This window comes from Moschus berezovskii, chromosome 2, assembly GCF_049115385.1.
Source record: "Moschus berezovskii isolate FMDL1 chromosome 2, NW_MosBer_1.0, whole genome shotgun sequence".
In the NCBI taxonomy this organism is placed as follows: Eukaryota; Metazoa; Chordata; class Mammalia; order Artiodactyla; family Moschidae; genus Moschus; species Moschus berezovskii.
The window spans coordinates 2,772,592-2,791,468 of NC_142461.1; the positions used below are offsets into that span (position 1 = coordinate 2,772,592).

The window sequence follows — 18,877 nt, forward strand, 5'->3', positions numbered from 1 at the left end:
CCTGGCCCACGCCACCGGGCACAGCCCTGGGCTCTGGAGGGTAGGGGGGCACCCACATGCTGAGCCCCGGGGGAAGAGCCCTGCCCGGCACATGGCTTGCCTGGAAGTTCCAGGCTCGCGTGGGAGCAAAGGGGGCCAGCTGGCAGCACATGAGCCCGTGCCAGGCTCCAAGACTGTGATCAGGCGGCAGACAAGGACGGGCGGGAAAGGGAGCAGCCCCGGGCAAGGACCGCAGAGCTGCGGAGACACAAGTAACCCATATCAAACAGCGATCACCGAAGCACCGGGCTGGCGCTGAGTGCAGAGGGCACGTGCACGGCCACGTGTGTGCTGCTAAGCACCTGTCCCAGGGGCCAGGACAGTGGAGGGCCAGGTGGAGGGGTGGCAGGAGCCAGGCCATGTGCGGTCAGGGAGGAGGCAGGCCGAGGGCTGCAGTGGGACAGAGGGACAGCAGAGTCCAGAGCCAGGCTACAATTCGAAGCCAGACGGCAGAGGGAATCTCCCTTTCTGGCTGGCCCCAAGCGCCCCTGGGCCTGCCTGGCCAAAGCAGCTGGACGCACCCAGGGCCAGGCTCCACCGGCGTTCGCTGCAGGACCAGCAGGACAGCCATGACAACTCGGCGGGTCAGCGGTGGAGCTGCACCGCCCCACCACCCCATGTCCGACGCTCCATCACCACCCCCATACTCGCAGGGGTCTCAGCTCCACCGCTCGGATGGTCGGCACGGCCCTGGGTGCTCGGCAGCCCGCCTGGTGCCCCATGCCAAGGGGACGGTCCAGACCGGAAGGGCACACGGGCAAGCAAGCAGACACGACCTTGGAGTCCCACCCCCGCCTGCCCTGACTCCCAGCAGGCAGACCGCTTCCTCTGCAGCAGTCTCCTCACCTGGGAGCGGGGGGAGGCGCAATGCCTGCCCCCACCGTGGGGCTGACGGGAGAACGCCAACAGGAAGAGTCAGCGTCTCGGCCAGTGGAACCGAGGGTGGGGGCAGACAGAGGGGCTTCTTGGGGGGCAGGGAGCACTTGACTCCCGTATGGCCCCCCCACAGAGCAGAGCACTGAACTCGGAAGGCCTGGGGCCAGGGAAGACGCAACCCGCCCGAGGAGCCCCAAGGCCTTAGCCGTTCGCTCTAGAAGAAGGGGCTAACACGCCATCTCAGGCTTTATTGCTGAAGGCAGACTCCAGGGCCTTAAACACTGCAGCCATCATCAGGCAGGGCCAGCCTGGGGTCCTCTGAACCCTGCACTGGGGTCGCCTGTTGAGAAAGACAAGGACCCACGAAGCAGTCAGCCCAGAAAACGGCTCAGGATGGGAGAGGACCAGCTCCTCCGGTACCTCACGTCCTTCGCTGCCCTCGGGAGATGTGGGCTGGGGGAGCCGAGGTCTCACCCTCAGCCAGTCTCCCCCCAGCCCAAGCTCCGCTGGGGGCCCCACCTGAGACCCATCACAGACCAGGACGGCCTCTGTGGCAGCCAGCCATCCGTGACTGAGGCGGCCCCTGGAAAGCACCCCGGGAAGAAACCAGGAAAAGCTGTGACCATGAAACAAGGCGCTTGATGCCAACTGATGGCCTGGGCCAAGGTTCTGAGCCCTTAGCAAGAATCGGAAAATAAAGGGCAGAGAAAAAGAAGTGAACATCGCATCCTGAGCTCTGGGGACCCCGGCCCTGCCAGCCCAAGGTACCAAGCCATGGCTGAGCTCCTGAAGGTGCTCGGTCAGCCTGTGGCCCCGAGGCGTGGCCATGCACACGGCTCAGCCTCTGACGGTCCAATCCTGCCTATTCAGCCCGCACCCTCCCGTGGGCATGCTGGCCCAGATGCAGCCGCTCCAGCTCACTCCCGGCTAGGTTACCTAAGAGCAGCTCCACACAGCAGCATGGACCCAGGAGGTCTCTCGGGACAGACCAGGGAGCAGGAGCTGATGGACCTACCAAAGGGAATGAAATCACTGTGCTCGGGGTGAGAAGCAAGGGATCTCAAGTGACCAAGGCCCGTCATCCCCCTTCAAAGCCACACGTATCTGGACCCCACCTGAGATGAGGAGTCTGTTAAAGCCAAGATTCCATAGATTGCAGATGAGTTCATCAGTGCTAAGGAGTCATTTCCTTACTACAGGGCAGCGAGTAAACTTGTGTAAACCAAGCAACCATCCTACCCTGTAGAGACCGAAACTGCATTTCAGCGGGGGAGAGTGTGGAGACGTCAGGGAGGCAGAGCTGAGATGTATGAGGGAGTGGGTGTTCGATGACGCCAGGTTAACACTGTCCCCTCCCCCGAGCCCGTCGGGCCCTCACACCCCCGGGCCCCCCGCACACTCAGCACACACTCATGCTCGCCTGCCAGGGCCTCCAGCCCGGCTCTTGCAACAAACCGCCTTCGTCTCCCTGGTGACACTCACGCCTGCCTGTGGCGCCTGGTCGGGGGCTCGGGCGGGGACTGAAGTCCTGGCTCTGGGAGTCCTCTGAAGACGCCTAGGTGTGCCTGCTGTCCCAAACGGTCCGGCCTGAGCGGGGAACCACACAGAGTGGACCTCGAGACCAGGGAGGCGGGAGGCAGAGTGGCCCGCAGGGAGCTGCAGGAGGCAGAGTGGCTGGCAGGGAGCTGCAGGAGGCAGCCACTACAAGCTTTCCCTCCCCTGAGAGCCCACAGTTACAGTGGCCTTGCCCTGCGATCGGGGGAGACGCTCATGGGGGCCCTGCTGCCTCCAGGAGAGCGCTGCTGCCCACCGACGTGGGGAAGCAGGGCTCCCAGCCACCGGAGGCAACTGCCACAGCGGTTCAGGACATGGCCTCAGAGGCACAGACCTCCGCTCCAGCAGTGACTGGATGGGGGGCCTTGAGCAGGCTCCCAGTGCCTTCCTGCAGGTCTGTTAAAAAAGACTAGAAGTAACAACACACACACACAGGCCTGGCAAAGAAGGCGCTCATAAGGGGCAGCTCCTCATCATTCTAAGTCTGCCCCAGGCCTCTCCCAATGTGGCAACCCTGTAGAGACATCGCTGAAGGATTGCCAATTTGAATGCCAAACACCCTCTGCTACAGAAAGACCAGCGCCCACCTTTGGCCGGGGACTAGAAAATCATGTGTCTCTGGGCTCCAGCTCTTCAGGCCCAAACAATGAAAAGAGAAGCCAAGGCATTTATTTCAGGGACGATCATGGCCATCAAATGAGGTGCCCCAACTTGCTGGCTGAGAACAGACAGGCTCCATCTGGCGCCAAGAAGAGACCACGAACGTGATGCACACAGAGCTGCCTGCCAACGCCGGCAAGGGCCGGGCAGGCAAGGAGCCGTGCTTGGCCAGCGTCTCCGAGGAGGGGCCCGAGCACAGCGACACTCCCTCTCCAACGTGCGAAGCCACTCGTTTATTTCCCATCATGTGCACGCGGGCCCAGCGGGCCAGGACAAGGCGTGGCTCCCGGGCACGTGCAAGCCCTCGACAGCTTGGGTTACAGACAACTTCGGAGCTAGCGACCACACACACGAGACACTACAGGAAGCCTAAGACCCCAAGCCACTCCAGGAGGAGGGAGGGAGAGGGGAGCAGTGACGCGGCGCCCCGGGGGATGGCGCTGGAGGAGGGACACCGAGGGCACAGGCAGGCAGCTTCCGTCTCTGTCGACTGGTCTCCGCGTGGGGCTCAGGGCACTGAGTTCAACAGGTCCTTCAGGAAGCTCTCTGCATCCGTGACTTCTGACAAGAGACCTGGAAAATAGGCGGGGGCTGCTTAGCTGCGGCACGCACGGCCCAGCCCGAGTCACGGCGGACGCGTCCTTGTGGAGAACACACAGTCCTCCGACGAGCTCCGACCGGCTGCTCACCAGAGCCCAGAGACAGCCGGGAGACGGTCACCAAGCACACAAACTCTCGCTCTCCGGTCGGGGCGCCACGCTTGTGATCTCCCAAGAGTGAAGATGCGAAAGCTGGGTCCCTGGACCCTTTAAGTCCACTGTGACGCAGCACACGACGGAGGGGTCTCTGGAGAGCGTGTCTGAGGCCTTCAGCATATCTCAGTGGGACCAGAGGCCAAGAAAGGCCAACCCCACTGCCCTCGGGGGTTGGGACCCAACCCCGGGTCCAGGGCCTGGTGCCAGAGGCCAGAGCTCAGGAGTTCCATTCCCTCCACTGCCAGATGGGGGGACAGGGATCAGACGAGGCCACTTCTGGGAAAGCGCCGTGGGCACAGCATCAGGGCCCCCGCAGTCCTGCCCATCCATCATAAATAGGGTTCACATTTGACCAACGTGGGCTGTCAACCCACAGGCCTGGCCACGCTCAGACGGAGGCCTCTCCCAGCAGCCCCACTAATGGAGGAAGAGCGGCTCCCACCAGTTCTTGTTGGTTTTGGAAGGTGTGTTTGTCCTTGGGTTTGAAGAGTGTGTGTCTGATGTTCTGAAATTTTCTACCAGTTTGAACAAAGCAATAAGGCCGGGCTGTGAACGCGTGTGCTGAGTGGAAGGGGCAGAGGGTCCCGCCCTGCCTGACCGGGCCTTGCTCTCCCTACCCAGTGCTGACACGAAGCCCCTTCTTCCCACGCCCACCCCATCCTCCTCTGGCTGAGACTCTGCCACACGTACTGCCATTCTGTAGATGCTCCCCAGACCCACGGACGACAGGCATGGCGCTGGGCCCTAAGGACACGGACATGAGGCTACCTGCTTGCTCTCAGTCAGGGTTGATTCCCAACGAAAAGCAAAGAGTGCAGCCAAGGTGAACTGTCTAGGCTGAAAAGACTCTCCTGAGAGCATCGAGTGAAGTTAACAGAGAAATGGAGGTGGGCAGTGCCAAGCCCTGATGACCAGATGACTGCGGGGGGTGGGCAGCAGACCCGCAGAGGCATGTCCAGCAGGGCTCCCCCAGGGCCACTGCAACAGACGGCCAGCCTGGAAGGCAGGCCCAGGCAGGGGAACTTCATGCGGGTGGAGAGAGGGATTCACACGGAGCACCCTCCAACGCACGAGCGTTTCCCTCCCAGAAGACAGCCTGGCAAATGCCGGTGGAAGCCTGCGCTCAACAGGGCAGTGCGGGGAGATGTTTTTCCTGCCCTTACACTCGACAAGATTCCCATTATAAATGCCAGGCAAAAAGCGAACCAGCTCACAGGAGTGAGGCAGGTGCAGCCCCGCGCTCTGGCTCTGGAAGCCCCACCGTGCAAAGGCCGGCTGTGTCCACGGCCTCAGGGCCTTCATACCGGGTGGGTCTCCTCAGCACTGGCACAAGGCCCCTCCCCCTGCTGTCACCTGCTGCGTCATGAAATCAAACAAATTTTAAGGCTTGCAATTAGGATGACAGGTTTGTTGCCTACAGAACCTGTACGCTGCAGACAATGGACTTCAGTTTTCCCAGAGGTGGTGAGGACCTGTCTGAGGACATCTCGTGTGACGGCAGGTTAAGGTGCCGCCCTGTGCCTACAAGCAAAGACATTCTCTGCTCTCCTTTGGTACTGAGCATTTATCTCAAGAATGAGAGTTGGTCTCACCCACACCTCCCCAGGGGGCCTCTGTGACACACGATGTCTGGATCCCCAAGAGGCAGGAGGAAGACAAGCAAGCTCCACGTTAATTCTGTCAACTGCTGTAAACAGGAAGCCAAGGGGCTCTAGTGATTTTTCCAGGCATCCCCACTGGCAACCTGTTCAATCATCAAAGCCTCAGCTACCCACCTGTAAAATGGGGATAACTGCAGCTCCACCTCACACCAGCTGCCCTGTATACTGGGGAAGCGCGTGTACGATGAACACAGTGCCTGGGCTGACGTGAGCCCCACGTCACGGCCGCATCTTGTTAACCAGTGACCTGGCAGCCACACACCTCTCCTGAACGTTGCAGTGGTCGCCCACGGGCTGGTTCCCGCCTGTTTTTCCCCACGTATGAAGATGAAAACAACAGCCAGCCCCCCGACGGTCTGTGAAAGATGAAAAACCTTGACACTGACCAGCGGCATCGAGGAACTCCGAGAAGGTCTCCACCGGCATGAACTCCTCCTGGAAGGCCTTCAGGGCCTTGTCGGCGGCCTCGTGGATGGGCATGTCGTTGTGGCGGATGTACTCGGCCAGAGAGCAGGACCAGCCTCCCTCCGTGTTGCTGGTCGGCACCTTCTACAAGAAGCAGCAGGAGACAGGCCGGGCGGTCACCGGGGCCCCAGTCCAGGCAGGGAGGAAGCGTCGTGCCCTCCTGTCACAGCCACATTCTCCCTGGGGGACGCATTCTGCTTCCAGGAGCAACACCGCGTCCGACCACTCCTCTCACAGCCCCTCTCAGGCACAAGGCCTGGGAACCCACAAGCCTCGGCAGGTACACGTTCTCTCCTCCCCACACCTTCCACACCTGCACGTCCCCAGGAAGAGGGGCTCGTCAACACGCTTTAATTGAGCTGTTCACCCAGATGACGGAAGGAGCCAGCCGTAAACCCTCTCTCTCAAGGCAGAGAGGAGAGACCCTATTACGAGGGTGACCAAAAGTTCATTCGGGTTTTTCCGCACTATCTTATGGAACAAACTTTTTGGCCAAGCTAATATAAGCTGGGCTGGGCTAAGTTACACTCACACAAGGCAACGGACTTGGTCCAAGAAAGGGGCGAGAGCAACCAACACTAAAGCGAGACTTTGGGGGAGGGGTGGGGGGCACCTGCCTGAAGAAGAGGGTCCGCAAGGGCAGGAGACAGGGTCACAGGAACGGAGTGGCCGTGGATACAAACGCAATGATGGACACGGGTCTAAGCCACTGAAAACCCTCCCCACGGCGGGCGGGCACAGCGAGGCCAAGGCAGGGCCAGAGCCACCACACAGACGCCCACGTGCCTGACAAGCCCAGCCACGCTCCCAGGGGCCGCCTTACCTTAAACATGTTGTAAATGAGATCGACGAGGGCCCAAAAGAGAAGGGAAGAGCGATACACTGAGTAGTCCTTCAACGCCTTGTCTGTCAGCCTGGAAAAGAGCCAAATCTCAGGTCTGTGGAGACCTGGGAGGAGACTCGCAAGGAGAGAGCCCGGTGCTCTGGGAGCAGGGAAGAACCCTGGGAGTCACGCCCCTCGATCCAGCCCCCTCAGCCATCTTCTCAGAGGAAAGCAGCCGGGGCCAGAGCTCCTGAGGCGCTGGGGCCCGTGGCTCATTCACCACACGACAAGATGTCCCGTGCAAGGCACCTCAGCCATGACCCTGCCGAGTCAGGGGAGATGGGGGAGAGGGGGAAGAGAAGCTGTAGGCGTGACGGCCAACAGGCTACCGCCCCCAAGAGACAAGGCGGAGCCCACGCTTTCCTGGGCTCAGCCCCACACACACTCTCAAACTTGACGGGGTCTAGGAAGGGAGGGAGGAAACAAGGCTCTGCCTCAGTCCTTATGCTCCCAACAGGAGAATTTTCACTAGTCACACACAGTAACTTATCAACCACGTGCCGTGCTGAAAAACAGAAGCTGGTGGAAAGCTGGTTTTGAGCACCAGTGACAACTGGGACAGGAGCTGCAAACACCCCAACACCTCCTAAATCCCGGCGTAATCCCGGAGTTGCTCACCACACCCCTGGGCTCCTGACCTGCGTCACTGTCACCTAATCCAGTGACTCAGGTCAGGATTAGAGACCAGCCAGGAACACCAGAGATGCTGGGGACAGCAGTGTCCATCCACCGCCTTCTCAGCAGATGCTCTGGGTCTCAGGAACGGTTACAGAAGGCACAGCCACCGTGAAAGCCAGCAAGACCAGTCCTCTCTGCACAGGAGCAAAGTGCCAGTGCCAGGACTCGGTTTCTACAACCCAAGATCTAGGATAGGTGTTGTCTAAAGGCTACGGAAGCCCTTGTCATGGAGCTTCCACCCTTGAAACAGAGCCTGCAACCAGAGGGACCAGACTTAGTACTAAGATGTGCGTGCATGCACACACACGTGTTAATAAGTGCTAGACTCGTAAGACAAGCACAGACGTTCTTCATTTAGAGGTTAAAACCGCACCGTACGTATGGGCCTCGAGTGACGGGACTAACCAGCACAGGACAGGCCATCCACACCCACACTCAGTAAATGCGTAAGCTATTAACTAAAGTAAAAGAACAAAGGGAGATGGTTCTGCCTGCTAAAGCACGCTACCTGTACCACCCCCAGCATCTCCAGAGCGCCCGCCTCCTCCCCTCCCACAGCGCGTGTGCACGCGGCAGTCTAAAGGGAGGCCCGCTGCGGGGTGGGCCTGGAGGCCGGACGAGAGCGCTCTCCCTGCAGGTCTGTGTGCTGGCAGACAGCAACAGGAGAGGCTCTGACGGACGCCTAGGAAAGTCCCAGGCTTAAACGCTTGCAAGTTCCTCGCAGAACTCTTTTTCCTGAATGTGAAACCCGCAGGAGAAAGCAGCTTTCTGCAAATTCCCAGATTCTGTGTACCTGCCGCCTCCCCCAACAATGGACTCAGCAGGAAGCCGCTGGGCAGCACTGCCCCGACCTCCAGGGGCCCCTCGCACACCCTCCTCAGGGGAGTCCTGCTGCTCCGCCACCCCGCTCACACCCCCACACCCCGCCTGCGCTGGTCCTTCTCAGAGCTCTTCTGCTTTGGTGGTAGGAATCCGGGGTGGCCCTGCCTGACTTAATTATTTAAGGCTCACTAGTGAAGGTGACCAAACTGCTACAGGGAAAATGGCAACTCATGAGCCAGCTCACACTGGGTTTCCTAATTCAGCTGCAACCAGATCGGCTTGTCCTTCACTGCCTGGGACAGCAATGAATTCCAGTCTCCTAAGTGAAAGCCGCACAGCTCCTGTGGGCTCGGGTTTCACACCTGTCACTGAGGGCCTGTGCCCAGTGAACAGCCACTCTGTGCTATGGATGCAGGCCGAGCCTGCTTATCCACAACTCAGTACCTCCCACACCTAACTTTCTGATTCCGAGGAGCGAGCTAAGGGCTAGGATTCCTGAGCGATTCTTGAACAACAACAAAGCAAGCTAACTATTAATGCTTCAGGCTCTTGGGAAACCCTGGGAAGTGCTTGGTCTGGAATGGGGGCAGGGGCTGGGCAGGACTCTAACAGAGGCCAGGGCAGGCGGGACCCACCAGCAGAGCTCCAACCTGCTCTCTGGGCCATGAGGCGCCCACAACTAGTGACGTGATAAATTGGAGCTGACGGAGGTGGAGACACCAGGTATGCAAATTCAGGCCCATGGCTGTTTCCACTTGGTTTATCACCACTGGGGCCTAAAAGCTCCTCCTCTGTGCCCTTGTTGGAAATGTCCCCTTGCTTTAAAGCAAGCCACCAACCCACACCCTACTCCAGCCTGAGCGTGCAGATGGCTGGGGCCACCCCGGGCTGAGAGCCGCGTCACGGGGCCCACCTGGCGTGCGGCAATCCATGCAGGCCCAACAATCCATGTTATCATTTGCAGTTGTTTCCCTCAAGACACCTCCTGATGACCCAAATCCCAGCACAGGGTCATGAAAACGAAGACCGCTTCCTTCCTGAAACACCCCTTTCTTCGGGAGGCGCCCAGGAGCAGGGACAGAGGAGGGGCTCATGGACCACGGGGCAGACAGGAGAGGACTGTGACGAGAGAGAGGCTGCGTTCTCCATGTCAGAGAAGAAGTGCCCCAGCACGCCCTGAGGCCTGGCTACTCTAAGCCGAGACTAGCAAGATTCGGAAAACTGGGCTGCGTGTCCCAGCCGCCTGCCAGCCCAAACTCTTCTCCTGAGAGGCTCCACGCGGTGAAGGAATTTCCCAGAGGTGAGTCCAGCTCCACTTCTTGAGGCTGAACCCCTGCCCCAGAGACGGCCGGCACCTGCCCGCCATCAGGCCGAGACTCTCGGTGACAGTCTGAGCGGGGTAAGGGTCAACCAAAGGCTAACGAGCTGCCTCCTCTCAGCACCCGACATTCAGCCAGCTCCTCCAGAGTGGGTTTCAGAGCCCAGGTGACAGTCTCCTGAGCAGGTGCTTCCCGAAGTGAGCACTGACCTGGTGGCTCCGCCTGGAGACAATGCCCGGGCCTGAGAGGTCACCAGCAGCCTCCGCAGGATTTCCACACGGATGGCTCGCCACTTCTCCGGGGGCAGGACGTGCAGGGCCAGGACCGTGAAATAGTGGGGCCCGTCCACTTCGAAGGCACTCTCCACCCACTTCTCCTTGGGCTGCTCCAGAAAGCCCTGGAGGTTCTTCTCCTCTCGGGACGTTGCTCGGGTTCTGGAATAAAGGGGACACCCTCAGAGCAGGGCAGACGCAGGCCCGAGCCTCAGGAGAGGTGAGGGTGTGCTCGGCTTCCCACCGGGAAGCTTCCTGAGTGGCAGCTCCCGGAACCCTCCCGCCCCTCTCCAAGCGAAGCAGCCTGCCCCCCAAGTCCTGCTCGGCGGCATCCTCCTCGCCCCCCCGCCCCCGAGTCCGGCTCCACACAACTCCAATATGCACGTGACCAGCACTTTCACAAACCTTCCACCACCTTAGTGTTGTGATGACCCTGGAAGGTGACAGCCAGCACCTCTTTACCAGGCTATCTGAAGGCCTGGGGGGCGAGGTGATGCGATTCAAGTCACGGTTTGGAGTCTCTGACTGAGCCCACGGCCCACAGCCCTGACTCGACGAGTCTCAGTACGGCTAACTGTTCACACGGCATTTGCCTGTGGCATCTCTCCCAGGCTGTTCTGGTTTGCTCTCTTAAGGCTCTCCTGTCCTGTTTCCTTCATGAGACTAGATTCTTCCAGTGAGCCCTGCTTCTCGTTCTCGCGCCTGTCTGAACTGCAGTAACAACAGTGATCATCAACTTCAGTGCCAGGTGCATGCTAAGGTTATCATGTTCGATCCTCACGACAACCCAGGGAGACAGCTACCACCTCGTGTTAAGGGAGAGAACGGGCTCTAACCAGGCCACCTGGCCTGGCCTCCCCAGCGTGGATCCCCACTCTCTTGGCCAGGAAGCTTCCGCAAGCCACTGGATGGGCCCTGGGAGGCCAGTCTCCCATTACGACCAGGATGGCGCTCCGAGACCCAGAATGCTTGCTGCCCTAGCCTAACTTTGTAGAGGGAAATAAAAACACAACACTGGTGGGCACGGACACATGGTCACCAGGTTTGCGAATGGCACTGCCGGACACTGGACGGGGCTGGGGCTGGGGCGGCACAGGGACAGCGGGCCTTCTTCCGCTCCACGGATGGAACGCGGTGGAGCAGGTGGGTCCACCAGACTCAGAATCGGGAACCAGAAGCTTCGTGCCACGGCAGGACCCGCGCAACTCCGCCGGCTCATGGCGCGTGTGACACACTCGCCTTCATACACAAAGGCAGGGCGCCCTGCTCAACCAGCCCCGTGACCAAGCTCACACGCCGTGAGCCGGTGAAGGAAGGAAGTGGTGCCTCCACGTGTGGCTACCAGCTCAGGCCTCAGTGACCAAGACAACTGGACACGGCCACCCCGTCCCCAGCTAAGGGGCTGGAGCGTGAGCTACGCGCATCTGGCCTGGGAGACGCAGAGACGCCTGAGGCCACGGGCTCTGTTCCACCAGGCAAAGCGCGCGGCCTCTCCAGGTCTGCTTTGCTCCCCGGAGAACGGGGCAGCCCCTGCCACCTCACTGCTGCCAAGAAGAGACAAGGGCCCCTCAGAGGCCCACGGCCGGGGCGGGGAGCGCTGCTCCGGCCTGAGGCACCGCGAGGGTAATGGGAACACTGGGGCTGTCAACAACACAGGCTGCTTCCTCCGTCTGAACAGCTGAGCGGGTGAGGTCATGATGGGTGGAGACCTGCCAGCACCTCTCTAACAACGAAGACTGCCGTCTCCAGAGCGGCCTTCTACCTCAGGGGAAATGGGAGGGAAGGAGAAAATCACTCTGTTGAAGACCAGGAAGGATAAGAGAACGATCGCTCTGTTGCCTAAACTGAGCTCAGCTGCCTCGGGTGGGCTGGACTCAGCCTCTCCACCTGCCAGCACCTGCCCCACGGACGGGAGACTCTCACTAGAAGACGGGGCCCAAAGGCGTGAAACCATTTCAATCAAATCGAGGAGCTAAGCACATTCCACCTCTCAGCTGGCTTTTTAAAGCAAGGCAGAACGACTGACTACTTTCTGCCCTCTCAGGGCGTCCTAACCGCTCCCAGTGTACACACAGGTGAGGGTACCTGGGCTGTTTCCTGGGCTCCCTTCCTTCTCGGCCGACCTCCCCAGGTAAACAAGCCCTCTCCCCCACAGCTGCCAGAGCCTCACGTCCTGGAGAGGAAACAGGGACAGCAAGTCCAGTCTGCACTTACGGATACCAGGCCCATGGTCCTGCCGTGCCCTCCAGCCGTGACACCTCACCGGGAACAGCCTGTCTGCTCTGGCCCTGACCCAGGGCCCCCCCACATAAGGGAACAGTCTCACAAGCTGGGGCTGTGCTGAAGCAGAAGCTTCGACGGTCTGGCCTCTCCCGCTCCCCACTCCCGCTCTGGCCCAAGGCCAGTCCTAGGAAATAGCCCTCGGAGGAAATGAGACTGTTCTGGAGAAGGAAGCGTCTACTGTTTCGCCTGAGTGACTCCAAAAAGGCAAACGTTCCTACTTCGATAAACGCTCCTGGGGCCCAGCGCTAGCTCTGGAATAGACTGCGGCGCGCCGGGGGCGGGGGGCGCGGGAAGGGCACGCACGTGTTGAGCACGTAGAGCACGGTGTGCACGATGTACGGGATCAGGTGGATGTTGCTCTCCCGGCCGCCCCCGCCCGTGTCCGCGCTGAAGGACTGCTCCATGGCGAAGCGCAGGAAGAGCAGCTTGATGTCGTGGATGTTGAGCTGGTACGTGGGCTCCCGCTGGCCCGTGCACTCCTGGAGGTAAGTGTTGTGCCTGGGAGAAGGGACAGACGACAAAGTGGAAGCCAGCTCCACGGTGAAGACCCGCTGGGAAGGCAGAGCCCCCGCCGGCCGGATGGGTGCGAAGGCTACACCGATGGATAGCGAGCAACAGGGAGAGCGGAGGACGGGGCAGGGCTGGGGGACGAGCACAGCACCCGTTCGTTTCTGCTCTCACTGGACGAGACGCTCTCCAAGCTCTGATGAGAATGCACTGGTCTGGGGACCCACTCCTTGATAGACTAACGTCATAGAACGCACTGTGACCACAACTGGAAGTACGTTTCGGAAGAAGAAACGTAGGACTTATCCACTCTGCCAAGGTGATCTATCCACAAGAATCATCTATTCAACCTCCATAAAAAAGAAAAAAGGGTTTTTCTACATGAACATACGTCGCCATCTCCCTGGGCTCTGCCTGATTAACGCTGGGCCTGGGCTTCTGACACACGGTGAGCAGTTCAATGCAGTCCAGTGTGACCGGCATCATTGTCAGTGTCAAGTACCTGATCCCTGAGCTCAACAACAGGACTCAGGACGTGCACCACTGTCCTAGGCATCCATAAGGGATGAAGACCTCAAAGAGGGTTCCGCTGTTCCACTCGGGATTTTAGGACAAGGGCAGCTTTGAAAGGAGACCGATATTCCCCGAGCTGTTAAGCTATTTTCATGACTTAAACCTCAGAGGAACGGGAGTCAACTCTGGGAAATTTTGGCCTCGAGGATCAAGTCAGGGGCCCTGTGTCTTGAGTCCTAAGATCAGCAAAGAAGGACAGGCAGCAGAAAAGCAGAGAGTCCTCCCGGGGCCTGAGTGCTGAAGGCGCAGGCTCCTCTCAGCAGTCACCCCTGCTCCAGGCGGTTCCCATGAGCAAGTGAGGACACACGTGGCTCTCCGATGACGGGGCTGAGCTGATGGCTGACCTTCCTCCATCTCCTGGGAAGCCCCCTCCCCCTTTCTTTGGCCACACCATGCAGCGTGTGGGATCTCTGTACCCCAACCAGGGGCTGAAGCTGTGCCCTCGGCAGTGAAAGCACAGACCCTGACCACTGGGCCACCAGGGAAGTCCCGACCGCCTCTTTCCCACCACGCCCCATGCTCCACACTCACCTCGCCAGGCAGGTGGCAAACGCTGACTCGGGGACGTGGGGCCCCCAGACCGGAAGGAGCCCATTGCACTTGGTGTTGGCATTCTGCAGGGCGGCACTTTCCCACTCCTCCCGGCCCCGAGCCAGCCTGGATGGGGAGGACAGCAGGGACAAGTGACTACTGACTCTACAGAGGAGCAGCCACTTGTAGCCATGAGATGGTAAATGCTGGCCCCACAGCCTCCAGTAGGCAAGACTGCTCTCACCAGCCCTGGGCCAAAAGTCAAGTACATTTCCCCAGAAATGGTTCCGGGGCCTATAAGGCTGAAGGCAGGACACTCTACTTCCCAAAGCCTAAGGAACAGAATTAAAACTTCAGGGCTGGCAGCCCCACCCTCTCCCAGGCCGGGGCCTCCAGCAAGTTGCCTGCTCCCCTGCAGTCCCCCCGGTCTGGGAGAGAAGTACACATTGGGGGAGGCCTGTGGGACCTATCTGCAGGAAGCAGGCTTACCTGACGGCCGCCAGGTGGCAATCGTAATGCACGATGTTGAAGTGGGACACGGTGCTATAGCCCTGCTGTTTCCGGGGCTTGTTTTCCATCTCCTCCAAGGCAACCCGCTTGGTGAAGGTGTAAATGCCCAGGACCTTAGTGGGCTGCAAAGACAAGAAAAGAAGAAGACAGGTGAGGAGAAGCTCCATGGCAGGCTTTGGAAGGAGGGGAAGCAGAGCAGAGGGAACCCCGGGGGCTATATTCCTATGAGGGGCTGTGTTCACGAGTACTGGACAGTGAGCCCTGCAGCCACTTGGTTCAGCACTTGGTGGGGCACAGCCCCGATGAAATGAGGATTGTGGGGAGCAACCAAAATAAGGTGGATGCTGTCCAGACAGCAGGGCAGAAATGCAAGATTGAACTGTCCTTTTCTTTTTGCTGCATTCATCTGAAAATGAAGAAAAAAGCGCCTTCTTGGTAAGTTGCTTGTTTTTCAAAACTGATCAGAAAGCCCCAAGGAGCCTGTGTCACCTCGGGACTTACAAGCCTTGAGCCCCAGCAGCCTGCCACTCAGCAGGCTGGGCAGCGAGGAAGTCAACTCGAGCTGGAGAGGAAAAGGGCGCCCCTGAGGCCTCAGGGCAGCAAACTGGCCGCCTGCTACTCTACTCCCGGGTGGTAAAGCGAGTCTGGTGGCGCTGAAAAAGCTGAGGTCCTGACCTTCTCGCCAGGTTACCTGAACAGGGGCAGCATGGTGTCTTTTAACAGACCCGGGTCTGAACTGGCCTAAAACTCTGGCTTTGCTACCTGTTTTCTTATCCACAGATGCGGGCTCTTCATTACACGTTTAAAGGTAAAGTGACCCAGCTGACATAAAGGCTCTGGGCACAGGGCCTGGCACAGGGCGGGACTCAGTGAGCGGCAGCTGCTGCTACTGCGGACTGTCCAGATCAGTCTGCCTTCCACCTCCGAAGAGGACGGCTGGTCCTTGGATGTGAGCCCCGGCAGGGCCCAGCAGCACACCTGGAACTTGTAGCCCTCCCTGCAGATGCAGCACGTGAGGCCCGGCTCCTCGATCAGCTCCTCCATCTGCTTCAGCAGCGCCGTCTTCGTCACCACCTGGCCCTTCTCATTGGTCTGCAAGGGGAGCCCAGGGGACAGGTCAGATGGAGCTGCTGCCCACCCTCCCCACGGGCCTGGGACACGCGGGCACACGCTGACCCTCCACATGTGTGGGAAGGACGGCTGCGCTGAGAGGAAGCCTCTTTAGCTGGCTTCTAACGAGGTTACAGACCCAGATTCGCCTGCTCTTCTCTCCCTACAGGAACCACTGAAGCAGAGGAAGCCATCCAGCTGGAAGCCTGGCCAGTGGCCACCTGCCACCAGAAAGGCCCCTCTCTTTGTGCCAGCAAGACCAGGCCTGGGCTGCAGCGCATGATTCATTTACTGTTCCCATCAGAGTTTTAAATCTGCTGACACGGAGTTTGCCGGCTGGAGGAGGTCTCAGAGGACCGTGGCGCCCCCCAGGGCGGGACAGCGAGAAGAGCGCAGAGCTGCCCGTGTCATACAGACCTGGGTTCAAACACCTGCCAGCTGCGCATCAGCCATGCGCCCTGGCCTGCTTACTGTACAACTCAGCCCCAACTAGCTCATCTGAAAAATGGGTGTAATGTCAGCCTCACAGACCCACATGAGGGGCTTAAACAAAGCCTTACAACGGTCATCACCATTTCTACTGCTGCTGCTGCTAAGTCACTTTAGTCGTGTCCGACTCTGTGTGACCCCATAGACGGCAGCCCACCAGACTCCCCCGTCCCTGGGATTCTCCAGGCAAGAACACTGGAGTGGGTTGCCATTTCCTTCTCCAATGCATGAAAGTGAAAGTGAAGTCGCTCAGTCGTGTCAGACACTGTGCGACCACATGGACTGCAGCCTACCAGGCTCCTCCGTCCATGGGATTTTCTAGGCAAGAGTACTGGAGTGGCTTGCCAGTGCCTTCTCCGTCACCATTTCTAAGATCTCTGTAAATCTGAGCTGTCTGACCTCTGCAGAGCAGAGCAGAGCAGTGAGAGTCGCATCTCTAAGCAAAGTGTTGGGCACGGCGCCTCGCACCCCACCCCCCACCCCACCTCCCAGCCTACATCTTCACCGTGCTGACCCCAGCTCCTAAACCTCCAAGCACGTGCAACTGTGCCACGGCCACCCCTGGTCAACGGGCAGGAGAGCCGGGCAGGTGGTACCGTCATGCCCAGCGTGCCGAGCGCCTTCTGCCGCATGGCCATGGCCATACGCTTCTTCTCGGCCCGGGTCTCCCTGCGGGCCGCATCGATCTTCTCATTAACGTCAGGGTGCTCCCGCAGCGCCTCCAGCAGGTTCTCAGCCAGGGTCCCAATGCCCTCGTCGCTGGACACCTGCTCCAGCTTATGCAGGTTTGTGATGGAGTCAGTTCCAATCAGAACCTGCCAAGAAAGGACCAGAGAGCTGAAGGCCACCAAGTACTCAGGCAAGTGTTCTTCTCAGGAGCTTCAAGGCTGGAAAAAAATAAACACAATGTGCATAGTCTCACATCATCTGGTTTCGATCATATCCTTTGATTTTACACTTGGAGAGATCTGGACAAATGGAGCAGGTTAGGCTCTGCCACCGACCTGACTAGTCACCATGCTCTGCAGCCTCAATGCCCCCGTCTACACAACGGGGGCAGGCCAGGGTCTCTGTGATGATTAAATCAGGTGAAGCGCCCAGCACAGCGAACGTGTAAGGGGCTCAGTCAGATGCTCCAGAGAAGCGGCATCTGATGGGGCCTCAGTGGTGAGCTCAGTACCGCACCGAGCAGGGCTGGCCCCTGACACTGACGGGGGCTGTGCTACGTGCTGCATCTGGGGCCCCCAGGGACCACCAAACCCAGGAGCACTGGTGTTTTCTCAACTGAAGTATTCCAGACGTACAAGTACACATGGGAGTAGGAAACAGAAAAAGCTTAGAGAGAAACAAATACAAACCAAAAACCCCTGTGCTTCAAAATGCTAGCAGCTGCTACACAACAGCAGCCCACTGCCCACAGGGCGTGGGCGCATCGCCCCACCGAGGGCAGAGGGGTCTGCTTGTTGTGAGGCCTTGACACTCCCCAGGCCACCAATCACTACAGAGCTGACAATAAACCGAAATCTAAGTCAACCCGTGACGCGAAAGGTCAGCAATCCACTTGAAGTCACTAGCTCATCAATCGAGCTTCACAGCAGGTACGTACGTGTCCACTTTGTTCTTCAGCACAACACGTTAGCTCGCATCTCAACAACTCTGAACGCTGAACTCATGGTTGAACGGCCTACTGAATGGTACACACGGGGAGTCTGCTGTGCGAGTGTGCATGCACACCCATTCGTGACGCCCCGCCCGCCCGAAGCTTACACTCTGGTCAGGAGAGACCACACACTAATAATCGAGTATCACGGACTCCCCTCCCTTCACTCACTTTCAAACCCCCGAACTCTCACGTCTCTCAATGGCACCACCACCCGCTGTCGCTCAGTCCAGACAGTGTGCAGAGTTCTTGATTCACCCAGCTTCTTCACTGCCCACAGGCAATCAATGTCCAAACCCCTAGATCTCTGTGGAATCCATTCACCGTCCACCTCACTAACGAGTTCAGCCACCAGGGGCTCTCACCCAAATTCTGATAAACCGTGCTTCCCGCCTCCCATGCCACCACCCTGCAAATGATCCTCTAGGGAACAGTCAGGGGCACCATCCTTGGGAGAGGCACACACTGCTCTCCTTGGGGAGCGTGGCGTGGGCGCTGTCTCCAGAGTCGACTCTTGCTGGCCTCCCCCCACACAGCTGCTCTCGCTTCCTGGAAGGCGTCTAGATCCCTTGCCTCTGCGCCTTTGCAGGCACCACGTTCTCCTCTTAGGAAGCCCCTTTCCTGTGACCCCATCCACCCTGCATTGACCCGTGCTCTGATGCCCTATGTCCTGGGCGCCACTGTCCACCAGAGAGCGAGCTCTGGAGGACTCACACGGGGACTGTTTCGTTCGCCAACGCTGCTGCAGCCCAGCACAGCTCGGGTACGTGACAGGCACCACGCAGACTCGTGGTGAGAGAAGAGTGGTCAGGAGCAGCAGTGCCGAGCATCTACCCAGATGAAGCCTCATTTTAAAATGGAACCCAATCAGTAACTCGGAATAAGCCTGGAACCCACTGACCAGAGTTCTCAAGTCAATGTGTGGCCACCGGTCAAACTACAACTCTGTCCCTTGATTCACCCACGTTCACAGTCACGCTGCTGCAAAGACAGGGAGACAGTGGGAATGGTCCTGCAGGAGGAGCTGTCCACAAAGACGTGCTGACTGTAACTATCACCGCTGGACACGACAGCCATTTGAGCGAGACACGTGGACGACCTTTACTGCGGCCAATGAACCCGGTGTCAGAGTCAGTTCTCAGAAAACATCACTAGATGAGGATGTGGGACTCGAGACAGACCACTCGAAACAACAACAGAAACGGTGGCAGCGCCGAGGACCCTCAAAAG

The 18,877-nt window shown here is 59.1% G+C and overlaps 1 protein-coding gene across 3 annotated transcripts in view; it reads right to left on the bottom strand.

Moving 5' to 3' along the window:
• Positions 1 to 3,340: 3,340 nt before the first annotated feature.
• Positions 3,341 to 18,877, bottom strand: part of UBR4 (ubiquitin protein ligase E3 component n-recognin 4) — a 133,122-nt gene continuing 117,585 nt past the window's right edge. For all 3 annotated transcript variants that reach the window (XM_088843071.1, XM_088843065.1, XM_088843069.1), the window contains 9 exons: positions 16,584 to 16,802; positions 15,367 to 15,480; positions 14,368 to 14,510; positions 13,879 to 14,004; positions 12,571 to 12,765; positions 9,922 to 10,146; positions 6,834 to 6,924; positions 5,932 to 6,094; positions 3,341 to 3,702 (listed from right to left, as the gene is read on the bottom strand). In XM_088843071.1, the coding sequence (XP_088699197.1) occupies positions 3,638 to 3,702; positions 5,932 to 6,094; positions 6,834 to 6,924; positions 9,922 to 10,146; positions 12,571 to 12,765; positions 13,879 to 14,004; positions 14,368 to 14,510; positions 15,367 to 15,480; positions 16,584 to 16,802 (1,341 nt within the window). In that variant the 3' untranslated portion in view covers positions 3,341 to 3,637. The remainder of the gene's footprint in view (positions 3,703 to 5,931; positions 6,095 to 6,833; positions 6,925 to 9,921; positions 10,147 to 12,570; positions 12,766 to 13,878; positions 14,005 to 14,367; positions 14,511 to 15,366; positions 15,481 to 16,583; positions 16,803 to 18,877) is intronic.